The 24,213-nt window shown below is 49.1% G+C and overlaps 1 protein-coding gene across 3 annotated transcripts in view; it reads left to right on the top strand.

The window, feature by feature from the left end:
• RNF130 (ring finger protein 130) overlaps positions 1-24,213 on the top strand; it is a 99,462-nt gene that overhangs the window by 64,796 nt on the left and 10,453 nt on the right. Inside the window, exons 6-9 of one of the 3 annotated variants that reach the window (XM_037058025.1) lie at positions 87-183; positions 1,967-2,171; positions 5,177-5,270; positions 10,971-11,016. In XM_037058025.1, coding sequence (XP_036913920.1) covers positions 87-183; positions 1,967-2,171; positions 5,177-5,270; positions 10,971-10,986 — 412 coding nt within the window. In that variant the 3' untranslated portion in view covers positions 10,987-11,016. Of the gene's footprint in view, positions 1-86; positions 184-1,966; positions 2,172-5,176; positions 5,271-10,970; positions 11,147-24,213 lie in introns of those variants that run through there. The other 2 variants (XM_037058027.1, XM_037058026.1) reach the window with 2 other exon arrangements.

The following is a 24,213-nucleotide window of genomic DNA, read 5'->3' as shown; positions in this document are numbered from 1 at the left end:
CGGCGATTTGTCGATGTGGTGGTTTGGTGTTTCGCCCTCGCCGTGGTGCAGTGTGGCGTTTCTGACACAGCTGTCCTTTTTCACAGGCACGTGTTCCACAAATCCTGCGTGGACCCCTGGCTCAGTGAACACTGCACCTGCCCCATGTGCAAACTCAACATCTTGAAGGCCCTGGGAATCGTGGTACGTTGTCCATTTCGTTACTGCCCTTTGCGTGGCGTCTTTTCTGAGTGTGACATGGCAGCCCAGGTGGACGGTCACAGCTCGGGGAAAGCCATGCTTGCCTTGCCACGTGGCCTGGCTAGTCCGGCCCACCTCAGGGAGCTCCTAGGGAAGGGGGGCTGTGCCAGCCACCAGCGGGGCCTCTGGGCGGTGACTGTTGCTGGAGAGCTGAAATGGAGACAGGGACGTGATTCTCCTGCATTCCAGTGCCTTTAAACACTCGGAGTAGAATATAGTCTTGGGGCTTCTGCCTTCCGCATGACATAAAACGTGTCACTGCTGACGTTTCTTCCCCTCCAACCTGCCCTCACCCTCCTGGGGCAGTGGCAAGTGCTGAGAGTGGGCAGGGCCAGCCCCCGGTGGGCCTGGGCCCTGGTGTTGGTCGGGCACAGAGAGCCGTGGTGACCAAGTGAGGTCTTCCTGCCATTACAGTTCCTTCCTGAAGAGAAGTATATATCCAGGATTTTTGCTTTTTATAGAAAACAACTTTCTGGTCTCAAAAAAAAGTGAATGAATAATCTCCTTATGGAACAGAAAGTTCAGTTTGACCACAAGATGAATTCCTCACTTTAGCTCCCAGGGGACAGTCTGGGTGCACCCTGAAGTGGCCCCCGCCCTGTTTGCCCTCCGTCTCTGGGCACCACGCCGCTGGCACAGCAGTGCTGCAGGGTCCCTGAGCCCCAGCACCGCGGCGCCGTGCTGCCCAGCCGTGTCCCGGCCTCAGCTAAATGCCGTGAGCCTGACTACAGTCACACAATGAAAGTGTCTCCAGACTCTGCCGAGTGTCCCTCGGGGGAAAAGTCACCCCATTGGAGGGGTTTGGCACAGAGGTGCTGCCTCGATGTCTGGCCTGTGATAGACGCTTGGAAAAGGCTAACTCGGCCTCTTTGGTTGCCTCCAGCCTTACTGGTGGTTTTGTTTTCCAAATCCTATTTTTTGAGTTGCTGATCCTTTCTCCTTCCACCGTTAGTGAAAATCCTTCCAGCACGTATTCTGAGCACCCAAGGGTCCTTACACATGAAAAACAGAATCAGCCTAAGGGGTGTCATAATGCGCCCCCGTCTCTCCACCGCTGTGGGCTCTCGCTGGGCTGTGGGCCCATCCACAGGGCAGTGCTGTTGCCCAGGGAGCCGTGCGTGGGGCTCTGGCCGGCCGCCTCTTCTCCGTGTGGAAGCCTCTCTCTGCCAGTGGCCCCAGCTCTGCTTCCAGGCACTGGCTGCCTTGGGCTGAGTGTGACGGTTGCCAGGGAAACCGGACTGCCAGGTTGCAGAGTCAGGAGACTCCACGTCTACTTGCGGGGCAGGGGGGGGTGGGTGGCATGGCAAGGGAGTCTGCTTTGGCCCAGGCAGCTCTGCACCTCTCCTTTGGGGCAAGTGAGAGAAGTGGATGGGGTGCTGGGGCGCTGGGTGTCACCGCCATCCTGGAGCGTTGAGCCCAAGTCCCACACTGGACTTGGTCAGCTGCACACCGACGCCCCACCCGGCCTGGGGGCCTCGCCCCCGGGGCCGTCAGCACTTTAGAAGCGGAGTGTTCGGTTTCCCTTGTGATCAGTTTTGGTTTTTCTTTGTAGGAGATTACCTGTTTCTTTTAAAGAAAAACTCTTGGGTGAGAGTGGAAAGGGTGGAGGGAGAAAGAAATGATTGGGGATCACGTGGAAAGAACTTGATGAAGTCTTTTCAACGCAGTGTCAGTCTTTTCCAATGTCATTCTCACAACCACTCCCCCCCCCCCACCGACTTTGCAGCCCAGCGCACCGTGCACGGAGAGCACCACGTTCGACACGGAGCGGCTCGCCCGGGCCCAGGCAGCTCACCGGCGGCCAGCCCTTGGTGACCTCGCCAGCGACGCCTCCCTGGGCCTGGAGCCCCTTCGGACTTCGGGGACCTCACCTCTTCCTCAGGATGGGGAGCTCACGCCCAGGACAGGAGAGATCAACATCGCCGTGACAAGTAAGTGGGCCTGTGTCGGCAAGCGGCCACGTGCTGCACTTCGGCAGGTGGGGACAGCTCCAGGGGAGCATTGAGGCAGTGACTTGGTCTGCACCCAAGAAAGCAATGGGTCCTTTCTTTGAAACAGCCCTGGAGGACAGCGAGGGCGGCTCCACAGTGAGGAGCTCGTGTGTTTGTGTGAAATGAACAGCAGCGGTGTGTTCAGGGGTCTGTCTCGAGTGCTGTCTCGAATGAGTATAATGCACACAGGGCTTTGGGAAGGTCCCTCTGGGCTGTGAAGACGGGAGGCAGCCCCTTGGGTGGGGGTGGCTGTGAGCACCAGTGCCCGCTGCCTTCTGGGCTGCGGGCAGCCCCACCAACCTAAGAATGGACCATGTTAGGAAGAACGGAGGGGGCCGGGGCTGCCCACGTCATTTCACTCCATTCATGAAGGTGGGTGTTTGGGCACCGACCTCGGTGGTGCAGTTGTGCACCAGGGAAGAGATGCCAAGGGGAAAGGTACCCCAAAGCTCGTGGGCTGGAGGTGACTATTGCCATCACTGAGCCGCTGGTGGGGAGAGGAGCGCCGGGATTTGGGCGGCCAGGCCTGCGTGCAAGCGGCTGGAGGGTGTTCTGGGGCCGTGTGCACTGTCTCCCGTGACCAGCTGCTGTCTGCCTCAGTTCCACTCTGTCCTCGTCACCCCCGTCTAACCGCTCCGCACTCGCCCACCGCACTCTGTGCTGCCCTCCCCAGCGTGCACTGTCGCTTGCCTGCAGCTTCAAGCCCCAAACCTCCCGGGACTCCACTCAACTCCAAGTCTGACCGCGGGGAAGCCGTTCAAACAGGCCTTCCCGTCTCACAGTGAGGTTCATGTGGTCTGTCCGTGCGTGTGCACACGCTTCTCACCAGCCACGCACTGTGGAAAGTCACGGCCCGGCTTCAGGGCTGCCATGGATCTGAACTCAGGGAGACTCCATTCAGCTCTTAAATAAGAAAAACTGGTCTTCCACGTGGTTTGACTCATTTCTGACCATTGCCCAGTCATTTGTTTTCACCACATTTCATATTTTCCTGCTTTGTCGTTGAGATTTTTTTAGTTGATCTAGTAGTAATGAAGAAGATAAAAGAGGTTTGTTTATTGATGAGTTCTGTAGGCCCTTCATTGATCAACATTTATTGAGCACCTACTACAGTATTAAGTACTAAATATCAAGTACATATTTTATGTGCAAATATCCTTTTAAAATCTGTTTTGATGATACAAAAACATCACTAATTTATCAAAGCAATCCCTGTTAGCAGACTTTGTGTGTGTTGGTGAGTAAAGCCGTGTGGCAGAGTTACTGAGACTCTGCCCGTCTCCTCCCCCAAAGCGCTGTCGTGCTGGCAGCCCCAGCGGCTCAGCCCGCGCCCCTGCGTGCCCGGGCCATGCCGCACTGGTGCGCACACACATGGCGGGGACCGGGTGCCAAAGCGCCCCGGCCCTTTCCGTGTGGTTTCGATGGTGTTTACTGCCTTTGATGACTACATTTTGTCACTGCAACTCCACGCATGCGTGGATGGTACGTGCAGAATTCAGAAGCACAGATGTAATTGAGGTTCTGAAAGTGAGTCTGGTTGTCATGCACAGAAGCCTCTCAGGGAAAAACTGTTAAGAACGCTGTGGCTATAAGCTCCTTGCTGCTGATGACCAGTCACCTCTTCGTTTTTTTAAAATGCCAGTATACGTTTTCCTAACTTAACATGTATGTGGGTAAAGCCGTGGATTTTGTATAGGCTCTTGAATGTTTGTTTTGACTTAAAGAAAAACCTTGCAAATTCACTCTACGCATGAGAAGTTTGCGATCTGAGGAGCAGAGACTGCGCTGTTATTTAAAAAGAACAACTTGGCTACGTCTTTTAATAAAACAAACCAGGTGGACGGGGAATAAAGATTGCCACCTTTGAAACCCAGTGAAAGTAGAATCACCTTTGTCTAGAAAAATCCCTAGGCGCACACTATTCCACGTAGTTGTAGGACCCGTGGAAACCGGGATAAGGACCGCCCCGGCACCCGCAGCTTCTGCTTGGACAGGGCGGCACCCCTGGTGCCAGGCTCTGGTCCGAGCCACAGGCGTGCACAGGGCTTTGCCGGGGAACGCTTTGTTGAGCCAGCCCTGCTTGGGGTGTGCTCCGGAAAACAGCAAATTGGTTCTTAGGTTATTTTCAAGATTCTCAGTAAATGTTTTTAGGGTGTTACTTACACAACAGTCTTTGGAAAGTTAAGAGAAAATATGAACTGACCCCCCTGGCTCTAGAGCAAGACGCGGTAAAAGCCCTTAGAGCTCTGTGTGCCAGAGGCTCTCGGCTGTTTGCTGGGCAGGTGTCTGGTGGATTGCCCGCCCTTCCTGCCAGGGCGAGGCAGCCCCAACACCGAGCAGTGAGCCGGGAAGGGAAGTCCTTTCCGGGAGACACCGATGCCGTGTGATGTTTAAACAAAGTCCATAAGTGACCTGTGCACACGAGAAAAGAATGTAGCCGTGAGTGCCCTGGAAGGCCAGCCTGGGGGCTGCTTGGGGTGTCCCCAGGACCTTTGGGAGCCACCACTCCACACTTCGGAGCCATTGTCTAAGAATGAATGACATGCGCAGAAGTGACAAAATGAGGAAGGAAAGGTTACATGCACCACTAGTCTATTCTGTTGTCACTTCAGTTAAGTAAAAAGAAAAGTCAGTGCCCACATGCAGTTCTGTGTGCATATTTTCACCACACGGTTTTCGGGAGCCACATGCCTCACAGGCCTCAGGACGTGACGGGGAAGGAAGGTCGGGCCGCGCTCTCCCGTCTCCCCGGCAGCTTCCACCACCCTTCCCACTAACCTTCTCAGCTAGGAGCTCTCTGGCAAACCTCCTGCTTCACTGCCTGGGGCCACTCTGGGCTCCCACCTCCGCTGACGTCCGCATCGTTGCTTTTGAGGGAAATGTTGACGTCGATCTGACTTAAGCCTTCTCCCCAGAGTGACTTCCTCCCTTTCCTTTGCCAACAGAAGAATGGTTTATTATTGCCAGTTTTGGCCTCCTCAGTGCTCTCACGCTCTGCTACATGATCATCAGAGCCACAGCTAGCTTGAATGCTAATGAGTAAGTAACAAATTGTCTTTCGGATTGCATGTGCCAGACGATCCCCAGAGAATATGTAGAGTTCCTTTTGTAAAGATGGTGAGAATTGGCTTTCACCGGTCTCGTACTGATTCTGATGGGATCATTCCTAGCAAAATAACTTATTTCACAAACAGTAACTCAGGTTGGGAGTCCACCTCGCTCGGCAGCAATAGCTCACCCGAGACCAAATCCAGGGGCTTTCGTTCACCACACCTGAGAGGGAAGCACCAGTGCCGTGCAGATGCTGAGGGACGCAGCACAGTCGTGGGAGAAAGCACGTCCATGCCCTGGCCACTGTGGGAACAGCCCCTGCACTCTGTGCCCGCCGGACTTTACCTGGAGTCTGATGTCCTAAGCGTTTGCTGGACCCCTGGCCGGAGGTCAAGGAACAGTGACCTGCAAGAAAGAAGCAATTGGGAAGACTGTCGGGGGCGGGGGTGAAGAAAATAGTACAGAATGAGGACTAGAGGGCAGGTTACAGGAAGGCAAATCTCATCTCGGCGAAAGGAAGAACGCCTGCCAGGGAGAAGGGCTGCTGTGGGGGGTGGGGAGCGCCAGGACAGGGAGCTGGACGCCGCCATCAGGGCTGGTGTCTGGGCCAGGCGTCCTGGAGAGGGCACGTCAGGCTAGACGACTGTTCAGGCCCATTTGGATCCCCTGGTTTTCCAAGATTAGCTTCCCACAGGGACGCTTTTGGTTTTGCTCATTTTGTTTTAAGTACGGGGGTTTCCTGCTAGGATGTCACTCGGTCCTCTACCAGTGTGCAGGCAAACTACCCTGAGGTGGAAGCCTCCCCGAACAGCGCCCGAATGTGAGCACAGACGGTGCAGGCGAAGTCCACGCGCCATCCGTATTCAGTTCTATCCACTGTTTTAATAGATTAGTGCTCATCAGCCAAGCTCACGTCATTGATTTAATTCAGTGCTCCTTGTTCAGCAGTAGAAACTATGGGCAGGTAACTTCCTCTTCAGGGACGTGATTGTATGGCCTCTCACCCCATCTGTTGACTAGACACTTGTGGAAAGTCCCCTGGGGATCCAGGACCGGTAACTTGTCGGGAGGGTGTCACAGTCAGGTGGCAGTCTGAAGCCTTCGGGAGAGTCGTCTTGGCCTCATCCAGCAGCTCGCCGGCTGGCTGCGCCTGTGGGCCGCACTGGCGCAGTTTCACTCCAACTAGCACAGGGTCGCCTGCTAGATTCTGGAGGCAGGCGTCCCCGATGAGACTCCCGGCTTCTCCATTATCGGAAGCTCATTTTAGTCATCCATAAAGTAGGGGTAACAGTAGGAGTGTGTCACAGGGTCCAGAGAATTAGCGTGTGAAGTGCTTGGTACAGTGCCCGGTACATAACAAGTGCTCAATAAATGTTAGCCATTCGGCTCTGCCGCAGTGTTTTAAGTTCCGTGAGTGCGCTAGCCATCAATCAGCCTTCCTCATCTGGCACATAACTCACTTTCCCTCACTAAACAGGATCCGGGTCAGAGGGGCTCTGTGGGGGCCTGTTGCTCGAACCACAGTTGGAGGGGAAGCACTCAGTCCGCCTGCAGCCACCGCTTTTGCTTGCCCCCCTCCAACCCTCCGGCTGGGTGGCTTCACAAGTCACCTGGCATCAGTGGCAGTGGGTCGCTTTCAGAGAATTTCTAAGTCATTTAACGGCCCCCTTGCTGCCACTCAGCACTGCACGTTCTTGGTTCCTGTGTCAGCTGTTTCAGAGAACGCTCACGGGCTGCCAGCATCAAAAAGTCCAAGTGCCCGGGACACGCCAACCGGGCTCCATGCGCAGGAGCCTGTGTGACGCGGAGACTAAGTCATGGGTCGGGGATCCGGGCCTCAGTCCGGTCAGCTTGGGGCTGCATCACGCATCTGCATCCTGCTCATGCACCGGTGATCAGAGCCCCCCCAAAGTCGATGTTTGTGCCCCACTTAATGACCGAGTGTGTGAGAGAGAGAGTGTACACCTGTGCGTGTGTGAGAGACACTCACAGGGCTGTTAGTGGGGATTATCTTAATTCAGTAGGCCTACGGGGTTCTTCTCTTGTGCTTTTATATGTTGATTTTTTTAATAGCATGAATTAATTAATTTTTTTAAAAAATTTTTAATCATAGGAGATAATAGTCACTCAGTGTCTCCCCAAAATGTTATGAAAAGTTTTAATTCAAGAGAAAAGTTTATGTCAGCAAATAAATTTATGAGTACTCTCATTAATGAATTTTTTGAAATCCACTTTAGTTCTGTTTTTGCCTTTACCAAAACTTTCCCAAAATGAGATTGCCTTTTCAGCTTAATAGCTCTCTTTTAATTTTCTAGGGAACCTCATTTCATTTGTAAGAGTCTTCTATTACAGTTTACTTTTCTGACAGTATTGCACTGAACTTGTGGGTGATTTCAGCAAGACCTTGACCTAGTCACTTGTGAGCAAGATAAAGCGTTTCTGGTGTGACATCGGGGCAGGCATGGGGCACCAGCAGGCGGCCTCTGCCGCCCCCACTGCAGGGACTGCCGCCCCTGGACTGCCGCCCCTAGCCGGGAAAACACTACCACCCGCTCATCAGGCTCCGCAGGGCCACCTGGGGCTTGATGCTATTGGCTTAATCAGAAGTCAATCCAAAGTCCCTGTACCTGAGGCCACTCCCCTTCTACTATGATGAAATTCTATTTAAGTGCTCAACCAAGACTAATTGTGATTTTAATTTTTTAATACTGCAGACCTAGTGAGTTGTGAGACTTTGCAATATAAGCAGGACAGTAGTCAAGCAAATAAACACATTTTTATATATTTGCTTTCCATGCTTCTGTCTCTTAGTACCTGAGTAAGCAAGGTCACTGGAGTTCAGTGTCCGAAGGGGGTTTTCCCTGTACTTCGTTATTCAGATAGACCTTGTTAAAACCTAGCATCTGAAGATTAACATGTGTGTCAGGCTGGTTTTCTCTCAGTGTAAGAAAAGTAAGTGTCGTCATTGTTTTTTGTCTGAGGAACAAGCTGTATGACCTGTGGGTGCTGTGGGAGATTTTGAGTTGAGCAGGGAGGTCAGCTCGGTGCCCCACAGCCCACTTCCATTCCTAGATTTGGATGTTACGCCCTAAAATGTGCCGAGGACTGTAGCCTAAACATTCAAGATTGAAACAGCCCGGGCAGATGTCAGATCCTGCAGCGCCACCCAGACCCAGAGAGAGCCCTGGCTGTGCCGATGGGCTGGCTCAGGCTGCCCCAGACCACATCAGAGTGATTGCTCTCTCTGTTTACTCAGTAGTTCTGAGTCGTCCTGCTCACACGCTTTCAGAGGAATACCGACACATCTAAGATAAGAGGGTCTGAAAATTAAGCATTTGATGTCTTGGGGGTTCTTAGCCTAGAGAAACAGGAACCTGGGTGGGTGAGGTGAGAGGTGTCTCCAGGCACTGGAAGGACTCCCAAAGACGAGAACAGCTCCCGTGAAGAGCGTCCTCCTGTCGGACTGCGTTGCTCTCCACACTGCCCCATTATGCTCCCAACCAGGCTGACAGACACGGCGCACTGCCTGGGGGAAAGAACCTGCTGCCAGTCAGAACTGCTCGTCCTGGCTTGGGATGTTTGGAAGCTCGTGAGCTTGCCAAGACCCGTTATTCAGGCAGAAGCTGCTCAGAAACAGCTCCTGCATCAGGTGCGAGTCACAGGTTCCTTCCATTCCTGAGAGTCCCTCCTGAATCAGTCCCAACTGGCCCCTTCCTGGTAGTGATCAGAGCCAGAGGAGAGGGGCTAGGTTCTCTGCTGCCTTTTCTAGAACTTTAAGTATCAAAAGCAATGTTTTTTGTAAATATTTTATTTATTTATTTTTAGACAACGGGGAAGAGAGGGAGAAAGAGAAGGAGAGAAACATCAGTGTGTGGTTACTTCTCACATGCCCTGTACTGGGGGCCTGGTGTGCAACCCAGGAATGTGCCCTGACTGGGAATTGAACTGGCGACCCTTTGCTTCAAAGGCCAGCACTCAATCCCCTGAGCCACACCAGCCAGGGCAAGAACTTTGAATTTTTTACTTCTCAACTTATTACTGTTTGCTCACACTAGTGCCTGTCTTCATTTTCCTGAGACAGCCTTTCTGGTAGCAATGCCAGCGAAGATTTGAACTTGCCTCCATCTGTTAAAAAGCCCTCCTCTTTCTCTGAATATTTACTTCTTCTTTTAGCCACCCTGAGCCTGGGATATGTACAGAGGAGTAACCCAAGACCCAGATGGGCTGAGTGGCCCCAGGAAATGCCATGGGTAGCAGAGCTCGGCATGGAAGCCCAGGGTTTCTGCGTTGGTCTCTTCCCCTCACACTGCTGCAGGGAGCCATGTAAGGGCTCCAAGCAATGTGGTTGAAGGTGACAGATTTGATTTTCTAAAAACATCATGACAAGGAAGATTAAAGGCAGTGGTCATTTTTTATTTTTCAGAAGTACCTTTAATGTTCTTGCATTAGTTTATAATTCCTTAGAAAGACAGCAAAAATAAAGTAAGTTTAAGATTTTTGATTCACCCATTAAAAGTCCTTATATCTGATATCCAGCATTTGTGAGGAAATGCTGTCAAAACAGTGCAGCACCTTCCACGCAACTAGAGAACGTAATGAAGCCCCAAGCTGTATGGGGAGGGGCTCGGAGCGGGCCTGTCTGTTGTCAGACCCCCAGAGCACCCCCGCTGGTGACCGGAAGAGCAGGAGCTGCCTGTAGGAGAGGAGACAGTCACTCAGTGCCGTCCAAACGGGTCACTGGCTGCTTCTTCCTGAAAAAGGCTTCCTGGGGGGAGCGGCTGAGAACCAGGACAGGCAGAGTGAGGGCACCAAGTGAGGAAAAAGCGAGCCGGTTCAGGGGCTGTTTGTGTGGTGCGGACACTGCAGGTGGCGGGTAGGTGGCAGGCAGAATGTAGACTTTGTTCTGTTAACCGGGAAGGAGCACAGAAGGTGCTTCCCGAGGCTGGGCAGCTGCTTTGGGGTGGACCAGAGTCAGGAAGATGAGCACAGTGAACCTCAGAGAGGGAGTCAGGGTGACAAGGAGGGAGACGAAATCAAGGAATGCTGGAGAACCGTGTGCCGGGGAAAGACACTGGTTCGAGGCCCGGATCTGCAAGTCAGCACAGCAGAGATTGGGCGGAATTGGGCGCCAGGGAGACGGAGCTGGCTGCACAGAGGGCAGGCGGCAGGGCCGAGTTCACCCGAGGGCCTGCAGGGGTTGACCTGGTGAAAGACTTGAGGTGCCTTCAGACACCTGGTTTGGGGGTGCACACACGTGATTGGGGTCCCCGTGAGAGAGCCAGACGTCCGTGGGAGACTGCACTCGTCAAATCTTATTTTGAAATAAAAATGCTCGTCTTGTCTGAGCAGAAGGGGAAGCATGTTGAAGGACAATAGCTACAGGTCTCGACAGTCTGCACTTAGAGCACATGTTCGGTTGTGCAATTCTCCTGCGTTTTTAAGCACAAAGCTGTTCTTGGGGAGTCCTAGCGCCTTTCCAGGGTGACCGCACCCCTCAACCACAGACCCGAAGCTGCTGAGTTCAGGGAAGCCTGACGCCTTTCTGGCTCTGCTCTGGGGGGAGGGGGGTGGTTGGAAGGAAGCTGGGGATGGCTCAGGCCCCCTTCGGTCAGGCCCACTGTCTGTGCTGCTGGGAAACGCGGACAACTGCCCTTTCAGTCTTGACCTGTCTCTCCTTTTATCCCATAGGGTAGAATGGTTTTAAAGAAGACACAGACCGCTTTCTGACTGGTTGCCTCGAAGGAAAAGAGAACCTATTTTTGTGCAGCATTTACCAATCATGCCACACAAGCATTTATTTTTAGTACATTTTATTTTTTCATAAAATTGCTAATGCCAAAGCTTTGTATTAAAATAAATAAATAATGAAATGAAAAGGCTGTGCCGTTGAGTGTTATTCACCCCCTTGGGTTGGAGGCCAGTCGGGGGATCGCGTGCCAGAGTGCTCCTGGCCCCCGGGGTGAGGGCGATGCCGCTCCCTCTGTCGGAGTTCCCACCGTTGGCTCCTACTGTCCCAGATAGGACCCACACCTGGGCTCGTGCTGTGTGGTAATGCCCCTCGGGCTCAAGGTCACAGCTCGCTCTCGGATGGTACCTCGTTCCTGTGTGGCTGACGGGAGTTCTGCAGCCAGAACACCAGCTCGGCCACAGCGGCAATGACAGGACTTTGTGTCCCTTGCCACTCCCCCCCGTACCTAGCAGAGTGCTTTGTACATAGTACGTGCTCAATAAATATTTGTGGGATGAAGGGTTGAGCGTAAGAAAAAATTTCCAACACGTAACAACAATTAGTAAGAAACTATATCTGTCTGACTTTTGAAAACCTAGTTTGTATGGCATTCTTTTAAAAATAGCAAATTCTAAAAAGTTTCATGAAAGCCATTTTCCAGGTGTAAAGGAAATATGTTTGCTTTACTGATGAGGAAAATGTTGAGACATTTCATGACAGTGGATCCTGTGCTCGAGGACCGTGAGTACACATAACATTTCCAGTGGAGAATTCTCAGCCCCCCTGCGGGTGGGGACAGAGCCGCTGGTGGCGGGTTCCTGCAGCAGTCACCCTCGCCTCGGTGGGAAGAGTGGGGTTTTTTTCTTTGTATTTTATTCACATGCCATAAAATGTACCAATTTGAAGGAAAAGCCATTTCAGGGGGTTTAGTGTATTCACAAGGTTGTGCAACCGTCACAACTCCAACCCCAGAGCATTTTCACCCCCCAAAATGAAGTCCGTACCCTTTAGCACCTCCTGCCCCATCCACCTGCTGCTCAGAGGCCACTTGCGTCCCTGTGGATTTGATCTGAATCGGATCATACAGTGCACGGCCTTTTGTGTCAAGCTAATGTTTTCGAGGATCATCCACAGTGTAGCATGTGTCATACTTCATTCTTTTTTGTGGCTGCATCATATTGCACTATACAGATGTACCACATTTTGGTTTTGTTTTTTTCTATTATATTTTATTGATTATGCTATTACAGTTGTCTCAGTTTTCCCCTTTTCTCCCCTCCACCCAGTACCCTCCACTGCCTCAGGCAGTCCCCCCACCATTGTTCCTGTCCCTGGGTCATGCCTGTGAGTTCTTCAGCTACTGCATTTCCTGTGATGCACTGTACATCCCCGTGGCTGTTCTGTAACTACCTATTTCTGCTGCTTAATCCCCTCTCCTCTTCACCCATTCCCCCCGACACCCCTCCCATCAGGCAACCATCAAAAGGCTTTCCCTATCCATGATCCTGTCTGTTCTTGTTTGCTCAGTTTGTTTTTCAGATTCATCTGATAGATATGTATTTATTTCCATTTTATTGTTCATAGTTTTGCTCTTCTTTTTCTTAAATAAGTCCCTTTAACATTTCATATAGTAATGGTTTGGTGATGATGAACTCCTTTAGTTTTTTCTTGTCTGGGAAGCTCTTTATCTGCCCTTCCATTCTAAATGAGAGCTTTGCTGGGAAGAGCAGTCTGGGGTGTAGTTCCTGCTTTTCATGACTTTGAATGTTTCTTGCTAATCCCTTCTAACCTGCAAAGTTTCTTTTGAGAAATCAGCTGACAGTCTTCTGGGAACTCCCCAGTACGTAACTATCTGCTTTTCTGTTGCTGCTTTTAAGATTTTCCCTTTATCTTTAGTCTTTAGTATTTTAATTATGACAATTCGTGGAGTGGGCCTCTTTGCATCCATCTTGTTTGGCCCTCTCTGTGCCTCCTGGACTGGCAGGGCTGTTTCCTTCACCAAATTAAGGAAGTTTTTTAAAATTATTTTTTCAAATAGATTTCCAATTTTGTGCTCTTTCTCTTCTCCTCAGGCATACCTATGAAGCAAATGTTGGACCTCTTGAACTTGTCCCACAGGCTCCTTCCACTATCCTTGGTTTTTTTCGATTCTTTTTTCTTCTGGTTGTTGTGATTGGTTGTTTTTTGCTTCCTCGTGTTCCGAATTATTGATTTGATTCTCGGCTTCATCCACTCTACTGTTGTTTCCCTGTAAATTCTTCTTTATTTTAATTACCATATCCTTCATTTCTGATTGGATCTTTTTTATGCTGCTGAGGTCCCCACTAAGTTCCTTGAGCATCCTTATAACCAGCATTTTGAACTCTGCACCTGAGAGATTGCTTATCTCCATTTTGTTTAGCTCTTTTCCTGAGGTTTTGATCTAGTCTTTCATTTGGGCCATGCTTCTTTCTCTCCTCATTTTGGAAGCCTCTCCGTTTCTATGTATAAAGTAGAGCTGCTGTGACTCCTTGTCTTGGTAGTGTGGCCTATTATAGTAGGTGACACATAGGGTCCAGTGGCACAGCCTCCCCTATCACCCAGGGGTCCTAGTATCTCTGGGTACTCAGGGTGTGCCCTTTGTATGACCTGAGTACACCCTCCTCTTGAGGTTGATCCTTGTTTGCCATTGGCAGGTCAATGGGAAGGATTTATCTGGGCCAGTCAGCTATAAGGACTGGCTGTGACCACCAATCTCTGCACTCCCTGGAAGATCAACTGTGCAGGACCATCGGCGATGGTTCTCCGATGTGGTCTGTAGCTGTCCACTGGGTGCATTATAATCCCTTGGGGTTTCCTGGGTAGTGCAGGCCAAGGTCAGCCCCTGTGTTTTGCCCATGGCTACCCTACATGAGCTATAAAGCAGTCTACTGATGGCTGCTACTTGGGCCGGGCTTGGAGATTCCCAGGAGAAGCCACACTGTGAACCTAGGCTGGCTGCTGCCAGTGCTATGCTTGGGACCACTTAGCAAGAGATACAGGGGTTCTAGGGGTTCACTGAGGCCTGCTATTGCTTGTTTGAAGGGATTTAGGAAGTTGTGAAGCTTGAGCCAGGACCAGCCATTCATATGTAAAAGCCACTCTTAAGAGCTGTAAATTGGGTGGGACAGAGCCTCAGGGGATCTCCAGGGTGGGCAAACAGTTTAGACAGGTTAATGGAACCAGATATGGCACCCACCTGCGGGCCCTGTAGCTCTGTGTGGGGAGGGTTCAGAAAGGGGGCAGTGGAGCCCTGGCTGGTGTAGCTCAGTGGATTGAGTGTGGGCCTGCGAACCAGATGATCCTGGTTCGATTCCCAGTCAGGGCACATGCTTGGGTTGCAGGCCAGTTTCCTGCAGGGGCCAGTTCCCTGCAGGGGATGCACAAGAAGCAACCATACATTGATGTTTCTTTCCTCTCTCCTTCCCTTCCCCTCTAAAAAGATAAATAAATAAAATATTTTTTAAAAAAAAGAAAGGGGGCAGTGGCTTCTGCCACCTTTCTCTCAGGGAGAAAGCTGTCCCCTAGCTCCCATCTTCATGCCAGAAAGTTTATTTCCTCTCTGGATGCCACTGGTGCCTTTCAATCTATTACCCCAGAGCTCAAAGAGAGTGAGTCTGAGCACATCTATGTGTTGGTTCTTTAAGAGGAACTGCTTGGGGCTCCAGAAGTTTCTCCCACCAACTCAATCCCTGCTGGTTTTTGCAGCCAGGAGTTATGGGGATTTATCTTCCTGGCACTGGAATCCTGGGCTGGGGGCCCTGATGTGGGGCTAGGACTCCTCGCTCCTGAGATAGCCCTCCTGAATTTTTATCCACCACATGTGGATTTGGGACCAGCCCATTCTGGGTCTCTGCCCCTCCTACCAGACTGGATGAATGTAGTTTCTTTAATTCTGTACTTGTTGGACTTCCATTCAAGTTGATTTCTGACAGTTCTGAGTGATGGTGGTTCTGTAATTTAATTATAATTTTGATGTGGTTGTGCAAGGAGGCAAGCTGTGTTTATCTATGCCACCATCTTGACTGGAAGTCTTGTATCATATTTTGTTCATCAGTCAGCCAGGGATTGATGTTGGTTGTTTCCACCTTTTGACTATCGCAAATAATGCTAGTATAAACATTTGTGAACATACTTTTTCAGTTGTCTTGGTACATTTCTAGGAGAGGAATCATTGCATCATAGGGTAACTCCAAGTTTAAATTGTTGAAAATTAACAAACTATTCTCCAAAGCAGTGTACAATTGCACATTCCCACTAGCAATGTACAAGGGTTCCAGTTTCTCCACATCCTCACCAACAGTTGTTTGTTGATTTATTGATGACAGCCATTCTGACAGGTGTGAGGTGGTGTCTCATTTTGCTTTTGATTTGCATTTCTCTGATGATTAGTGACTTTGAGCATTTTTTCGTATGTCCATTGGTCATCTGCATGTCCTCTTCACAGAAATGTCTATTCGGGTACTCTGCCCTTTTTTTATTCCAAATTGTTTGTGTGTGTGTGTGTGTTAAATTGTATGAGTTCCTTATATACTTTGGATATTGGTCCCTTATCAGATGTGTCATTGGCGAATATATCTCCATTCGGTCGGTTGTCTTTCTGCTTTGTGGATGGTGTCCTTCCCTGTGCAGGTGCTTTTTAACACAATAACTTCCCATTTATTTATTTTTGCTTTCATTTCTCTTGCTCAAGGGGACATATCCATAAAGATATATTGATGTCAGATAGTTAACTACCTATGTTTTCTTCTAGAAGTTTTATGGTTTCAGGTCTTACATTTAAATCTTTAATTCATGTAGAGTTTATTTTTGAATATGGTGTTAGAGAGTGGTCCAGTTTTATTTATATTTTTTTGTATGTGTCTGTCTAGTTTTCCCAACACCACTTGTTGAAGAAACTATTGTTTCTCTTTTGTGTATTCTCGCCTCCCTTGTCTTCGATTAATTGACCTTATGAGCAACGGTTTATTTCTGGGCTCTCTCTTCTGTTCCATTGATCTATCTGTCTGTTTTTGTGCCGTGACAATACTGTTTTGATTATTACAGCTTTTAGGTAGTTTCAAATCTGGTAGCCTCATATCTATAACTTCATTCTTCTTTCTCAAGATTGTATAAACTATTTGTGGTCTTCTGTGATTTTATACAAATTTTACCATTATTTGTTATACTTCTGTGAAAAATGACATTGGTATTTTGATAGGGATTACATTTAACCTGTAGATTGCTTTGGATAGTATGGTCATTTTAACATTAATCCTTCCAGTCCAGGAGCACAGTGTCTCCTTCCATTTATTTGTGTCCTCTTCATTTTTTCTTCAGCATCTTAACCGTTTTCAGAACCCAGGTCTTTCACCTCCTTCATTAAGTTTATTCCTGGTATTTTATTATTTTAGATGCAATTATAAATGAAATTGTTTTTATAATTTCTCCTCTGATCCATTCATTATTAGTGTATAAAGATGTGACAGATTTCTGTATATTAATTTTGTATCCTGCTACTTTACCAAATCATTTATTAATTCTGTTAATTTTTTAGTGGATTTCTTAGAGTTTTCTATATATAGTATCATGCTACCTGCAAATAGTGACAGTTTGACTTCTTTTTTTCCAACTTATATGCCTTTTATTTTATTTTCTTGTCTGATAGCTTTGGCTAGGACTTTCAGAGTGTTGAATGAGAGTGGTGAGACATGGCATCCTTGTGTTGTTCCTAATCTTAGAGGAAAAGCTTTCCGTTTTTACCATTAAGTGTCATATTAATTGTGGGATTGTCATGTATGGCCTTTATCATTTTAGGTAAGTTTCTTCTGTACCCACATTTTTGAGAATTTTTATCATAGATGAATGTTGAATTTTGTCAGATGCTTTTTCTGCATCTCTTGAGATGATTGTGTGGTTTTTATCTTTGATTTTGTTGACATGATGTATCACATTGTTTTGAGGAATTGAACTGTCCCTGCATCCCTGGTATAAATCCCACTTGTGTATGGTATATGGTCTTTTAAATGTATTGTTGAATTGGGTTTGCTGGTATTTTGTTGAGAATTTTTGCATCTTTGTTCATCAGCGATATTGGCCTGTAATTCTCTTTTTTTGACCTGCATTTGATATCAGGTTAATGCTATTCTTGTAGAATGAGTATAGAAGCCTTCCTTCCTCTTCAATTTTCTGGAATAGTTTGAGAAAGATGGGTACTAATTCTTTTTTAAATGTTTGGTAGAACTCACTTGTGAAGCTGACTGATCCTGGGCTTTTGTTTGGGGGGAGTTTTTTTTATTGCTTCAGTTTCATAGCAAGTTATTGGTCTCTTCAAGTTTTCTGTTTGTTCCTGATTTAGGCCTGGAATGTTGTGTGTTGTTAGAAATGTATCTATTTCAGTTGTCCAATTTGATGTTCATAGTATCCTTTAACGATCCTTTGTATTTCTGTGGTGTTGATTGTAATCTCTCCTCTTTCATTTCTAATTTTATTTATTCAAGCTCTCTCTTTTTTCTTGAAGAGTCTTGCTAGAGGTTTGTCAGTGTTATTTATCTTTTCAAAGAACCAGCTCTTACTTTATTGATCTGTTCTATTGGTTTTTTTCGTCTCTGTTTTGTAGTTTCTGATCTTTATTATTTTCTCCCTTCTGCTTATTTTGGGTTTTGTTCTTTTTCTAGTTCCTTTAGGTGTGGAGTTGGGTGGTGTGGTTAATTTGGGATTTTCCTGTTTCTAGAGTCAGGCCTTTACAGCTATAGACTTCTCTCTTTCAACTGCTTTTGCTGCATCCCATACATTTTGGAAAGTTTTGGTTGGGGGGGTTGTCTCAGGAGGTTTTTGGTTTCCTGTTTAATTTCCTTTTTGATCCATTGGTTGTTTAGTAGCATGTTTTTTAATCTTCACATAATTGTGTTTTCCCAGTTTTCCTCTTGTAGCTGATTTCTAGTTTTGTGCCATTGTGGTCAGAAAATATTCTTGATGTAATCTTATTAAATTTGAGGCTTGTTTAGTGACCTAATATGTGATCTCTCCAAAAACTGTTCTATGTACATTTCAGAAAAACATATAATCTGCAGTTTGGGGATGAAATGTTACTTGAATGTCTGTTAAGTCAGTCTGCTCGAGTGTGACCTTTAAAGCCATTTTCCCCTTATTAATTTTTTGTGTGAATGACCTGACCTATCAACTGAGGTAAGGGGAGTATTAAGGTTTCCAACTATCATAGTGTTCATGCTAACTTCTGCCTTTATGTCCATTAATACTGGCACCTACGCTAGGCATGTAGATATTTGTTACCTGTGTGTCCCCTACTTGGATTAACTGCTTTATCATTATGTAATGTCCTTTTTGTCTCCTTCTATGGTGTTTAATTTGAAGTCTGCCTTGCCCGATAGGCATATTGCTACCCCAGCTTTCTTTCTATTTCAATTTGCATGGAATTTCTTTCTCCACCCCATCACTCTCACTCTGTGCTTCTTGCAGGGCTGCCCAACCCTTTGGCGTCTCTGGGCCTCATTGAAGTAGAACAGTTGTCTTGGGCCGCACATTAAATACACAAACACTAACAAAAACTGATGAGCAAAAATTTTGAGTAAATTTACAGTTTTGTGCTGGACCACATTCATAGCCATCCTGGGCTGTATGCAGCCCTCAGGGCACAGGTCGGACACCTATGAAAGTGAGTCTCTCAGAAGCAGCATATAGAGGGGTCTTGTTTTTTATCCATTCAGCCACCCTCTCTCTCTTGACTGCAGTATTAGTTCATTTACATTTAAAGTAATAATTGAGCCCTGGCCAGTGTGGCTCAGATGGTTGGAGCATCATCCCATGAACTAAAGGGTTGTGGCTTCAATTCCCTGGTCAGGGCACACACCTAGGGTGCTGATTGGTGTCTGGTTGGGGTGTGCACAAAAGGTAACCAATCAATGTTTCTCTCTCTCTCTCCCACCCTTCCCTGTCTCTAAAATCAATAAGCATTCCCTCGGGTGAGGATTAAAAAAAAAAAAGAAAACCACAACAAAAATAAAGTAATAATTGACAGCTATGTGCTTATTGACATTTTGTTCAGTGTTTTTTGGCTGTTTTTGTTGTTCTTTGTTCCTTTCTTTTGATTCCTTTCCTTTTGTTCTGCAGATTTTCCTTAGTGTTTTGTTTGGGTTCCTCTCTTTATTTTTTGTGTATTTTTGTAGGTTTTGGTTTGTGGTTACCATGAGGTTCATATATATCCATCTCTCTATATAGTTTTTACATATATGTAGATATATATAGCAGTCTGTTTTAAGCTGATACATGGTCAATATCTTTTTGCTTTGTATATTCTCTATTATAGTTAGTTTCGTAACTTTTGTCTTTGAACCTTCCTATTAGTTTTTCAAGTGCGAACCTACTGTGTTTGTTGTATATAAATCTGTCTTTGACAGAGAGATTCTTTTCTTTCCTGTATATCCTTCTCTCTCATTGTGGCCTTTTCTCTTCTTCACGAAGAAGACCCTTTAACATTTCTCATAAAGCTGGTTTCATGGTGATGGAGTCCTCCCGTTTTTTCTTATCTGGGAAACTCTTTGTCTCTCCTTCAGTTCTGAGCAGTAACAACCTTGCCAGGCCGCACGTTCTGGGGCGCAGGTTCCCTTCCTTCAGCACTTGCGGTCCCTCTGGCGCTCCCTGCTGGCCCGTAAGGCGGCTGCTGAGAACTCAGCTGACAGCTTTGTGAGACTTTCTCTGTCTGTGACTTGTTTCCTTCTCGTGACCTTCAAACTTGCTTTTTTCCCTTCAGCTTTTGCCATTTTAATTACTGTATGTCTTGGTGTGAGTCTCTTTTGAGGTTATCTTGTTGGAACTCGGTGCTTCCTGGACCTGGATATCTGTTTGCTTCCCCAAGTTAGGAAAGTTTTCAGTCATTATTTCTTCAAAGATACTTCCTGCCCTTCTTCTAATCCCTTCGGATGTAGTTTTCAGTTCAGTCATTGTCTTTCTCACCCCTGATTGGCTCTTTGTTGAAGCGCTCTCCGAGGCCCTGTACTCTGCTCTCCCAGTTTGTTGAGCATCCTTGTGACTATTTCCTTAAATTCTTTATCAGGCAAATTACTTACTGTTTCATCAGCTTTTTTCCTCCAGCTATTTTTTTTGTGTCTTGATTGAGAGAATATTCTTGTCTCCCCATTTTTGTTTGACTTTCTTTGTTCCTATGTGTTAGATGAAATAGCTCTCTCTCCCAATTTTGCAAAAGTGGTCTCTGTGTAGCCTGTGTGCCAAATGGTTTTGGCAGGCTAATGCTAGTCAGGGTGGGTGCATGTGGGTGCGTGGTGTGTGGCCTTGCCAGAGGAGTGGGTTCCGGGCTGGGCATCCTGGCGTGTGCACGCTTCCTTGCTCTTCTGATCCCAGTGAGGCTGCCCAGTGTGCATGTGCTGTGCCCTGTTGCTTTAATTGTCTGTTTCCTGAGCTGGGTCTGGGCAGGCTGCTGAGTGTGCACATCGCAATGCCCTGCTCCTTCCAGTGGGGCAGCCCCATGTGCAAGCACCGCAGTGCTGTGCTAGTTCCCGCTGTGTCCAGGCAGGGGAGCTTCACGTGTGGGTGCATCTCAGTGAGAGCACACAGCTGAGCCCTCTCTCCCAATTGCTCAAGTCACTTAGTCATTGCCCTGAACCTATTAGTGGCAAAGTCAGAAAGGAAACCTGGGTAACCTAGGGCCAGTGTTCCTAGGGTGGCTACCCTCCAGCCTGGAAATGGGAGCCAGCCTTTGCTAAATGGTGCACAGTTGTCACCCTAAAGAATTCAGAGTCTCACACCCTGGCTGGTGTGGCTCAGTGGATTGACTGCAGGCCTATAAACCAAAGTGTTGCCCGTCCAATTCCTAGTTAGGGCACATACCTGGGTTGCAGGCCAGGTCCTCAGTAGGGCGTGAATGAGAGGCAACCACACATTGATGTTTCTCTCCCTCTCTTTCTCCATCCCTTCTCCTCTCTCTAAAAATAGAAATAAAATGTTTTAAAAAAATAAGAATTCAGAGTCTCAGAGAAAAATCGGGGAAGTGAACCGACGGAACAATGTCAGGGCAGAGCATTGCACACAAGCACAGTTTGTGTGTTTGTGTTTTATATTTGTGTGTGTGACAGCAAAATGAACAGAGGGAGCTCTTTGAGGTGCCCTCTTCCTCTGCGCACGCACACACACACACACACACACAGTTTCACTAAATCGAGGACCACAGTAACACTAGCTGGCACATGGTGTTTGCTGTGTGGCAGGCCCTCTCCTGAGCGCTCTGTGCACATTAGCTCATCTGCCTCTCGCACCAGCCCTGCTACTACTAGCCACACTTGACAGACGAAGACACGGGTTTAGGGACATGTGATAACTTCCCAAAGCTGCAGCGCTGGGAAGTGTCCGCGGCGGGCCCTGGGCTCTGCACCCTAGCCCCAGGCCATGCACGATGTAGGGAAGCTCAGTGGGTGGCAGGATAGGCTGTGCGGGGCGCTGACCACGGGACCCTCGTGTGCAAAGCATGATGGGAGGGTGCGCTGTGAAGCTTGAAGGCCTTGGGTTAGGACTGGAACGGGACGCTGGGGGGCACTGCTGGGCGCTCCCGTGGGGACCATGAGAGGAGGCCTGACAGGCTCCGAAGGAGTGACTGACGCAGACTAGCGCCTGGAATGGAAAGAATGGGGTCATGAAGGAAGCAGGGAGGGGCACTGGTGGAGAGCGTGGCAGCTCGGCAGCCCCCGTAACTACAAGCTCAGGGACAAGACATAGGATGGACACAATGGGCGAGTGAGGGGAGGAAAATTCTCGAAACCCATAGGGAAGGCGGCCCCCGGGAAGCCCTCGGCCCCGGCCCAGCCCTGGCAGCAGGACAGCGGAGAACGAGATGTTTGCAGGTCTTGTTGCGGAGGTCCTGTCCTCTCCGCAGAGCCACCAGAAAACAGGTGCAGACAGCAGGCTCGGGGACGGCGGGGAAGAGGGAGGTGAGCCCAGGGGTGCAGGGGCCGGGGGCTGTGTCGCTGTGTCGGCAGCATCGCCCAGCCAATCCCTGCAGCGGCTTCGAGACACTGAGACGAAGTCTAGCACGTGCAAATGTCACACCATCCCTGCACTCTTGTGTTCTTCAAGGCTTTCCTACGAGCTCCTTCCGAGGAAGATGTCCGCTGGTCCTGCCTAGCTGTTCACGGGGAAGGGTTTTCGGGGCCGCCCCCTTCCCCTGCGCCCAGGAAGAAGGGTCCGGTCGCAAGCGGGAGCAGGGAAGAACCGCTTGCCATCCAGAGGCACAGAACACTGCTTTCTCTTCAAGCCGTGAAAATGCGTTTCTAGTGCTGCACTTTGGCCACCTGCTTCACAAATTGTCAGGGGTCACATCCTAGGGATGTGGGGTAGTTTGTAAAGGCAAAAAATAAAGTGTTCCGGTCATGTCAGAAGGACCCCTCAAGTCACCGTGCAGCGTTAAGGACAAGTACGCTGGCAGCGGCTGGGGGGGGGGGGGGTGCGGGGAGCGGGGGCGGCTAGCGGCTCTCTGGGTCACATGCTCTGGGTCACGTGCTTGCGCGTCACCGCCCAGCAGGCGGAGCTGCTAGCGTGGGCCAGCCTGAGCCTCAGCACCCCTCAAATGGGTGCTACCTGCAGCCTGCCCCTCCCGCTTTGGGGGCTTGTTGTCTAGAGGGTGTGAATGCACCCTGTGGAAGGCTGGGAGGTGTGATGGGCCTGACCTGGGCACCTTCTGGAACCCTCTCCAGTACCACCATGCACGAGCAGCCAGGACAGCGAGCCGCAGTGGCGCACGTTGCGGACGCTCCTGTGCAGGTCCAGCAGGCCTCAATCTGGGCAGAACACACTGCATTTTCCTGTTGAACGGATTGGGGCAACATCAGATAAGAGAATTATACAGGTCTCCAATATACAATTCTGTGATGCAGCATCTGCGTATTGCGGTGTGTGCTCACCACCCCCAGTCAAGTCTCCTTCCATCACAGTTTATCCCCCAGCCCTCTTCCCTCTGGTGATCACTGTGCTGTTGTCTGTGTGTATGAAGTTTTGTTTCAGTCCCTTGACCTTTTCCACGCAGCCCCCCCCACCTGCTGTCTGATAGCTGTCAGTCTGGAGCAAATTGAATTGGCATTCCATTCAATTTGCTGTGAGCACTCACCCCCCAGCAGCTAAATTCACGGGGCCGCAGGCTGGCGCGCTCTGCATGTCCAAACGCGTGTGGGCGCCCGGACTGGGAGTCCTCGGTGTCTCGCCATTGGGAGCGAAGGAACAGTAGCAGCACACAGGGCCATGCGGTTTGAGCAGGAGCCTGGCATGAGGGTGGGTGCCCAGTGACGTGGTTTCTTCCTTTCTGGCATGAAAAGATGGGCGACCCAAAAAGCAGGATGCATGCACGCCCTTCCCAGGCTTGGCGCCCCTCAACCCCAAGAAGGCCCGGCTCTGCTGCGGTGCTGTGGTGTCCTCCTGCACGCTCTTGGTCCCGTGATTGCCCAGCACACACTCATCCACCTTCGTGGAGGCACAGGGCTCCCCGGACCAGGCGGGGTCTCATGCAGCCCTTTGAAAGGGCTCTTGGAAAGGCGTCTCACCTCCAGTTTTACGTGAGGAAAGCTTTTTGTGAAAATTCTGTTCACCTGTCGCTTTTCAATCAGTGCAGCCACCATTGAGCCACAGGCTCTGTGTGTGTGTGTGTGTGTGTGTGTGTGTACATACACACATCCTGTGGCTCAATGTAGTAGGACAAAGCCCTTGCGTGGGAGCAAGTGTTCTATACCCATTTATCTGTAACGGGCTGCGGTTGCACTAAACGGGGCAGAGGAAGGGGCCCCGGACCGGGCCAGCAGCCCTCATTCGGAGAGCTGGGTGGACCCCTGGAGCCTCATCCCAGTGGAATTGTTGATGCCCTGGGACAGTGGCTCTCAACCGTGCGCAGCAGGAATGTTTTAGACACACACCACCTGACAAGGAGTCAGGGGCACTGACCTCTTTTCCCTTAGATTGTCAAACTAAAAAAATGACAACAGCCAACACAATAGCTGTCCAGTGTGAACAAGTCAAAATTATACCTGTTGGGGTTTTTTTTTGTTGGATCGTCAAAAAATACATTTTGGGGTGTGCTGCTCCCTGTGCATTTACCTTTACTTCACTTTTTATAGCCTTCACTTTTTCCTCAATTTTGTGACCATACTCAACCATTTCTGTGAGCATCCTGATTACCAGTATTTTGAACTGTGC

Source organism: Sturnira hondurensis, unplaced genomic scaffold, assembly GCF_014824575.4.
Source record: "Sturnira hondurensis isolate 20B ecotype Veracruz unplaced genomic scaffold, ASM1482457v3 Scaffold0009776, whole genome shotgun sequence".
Taxonomy (NCBI): Eukaryota; Metazoa; Chordata; class Mammalia; order Chiroptera; family Phyllostomidae; genus Sturnira; species Sturnira hondurensis.
The sequence above is the reverse complement of the archived record's forward strand: the minus strand, read 5'-3'. Positions and strand labels throughout refer to the sequence as shown.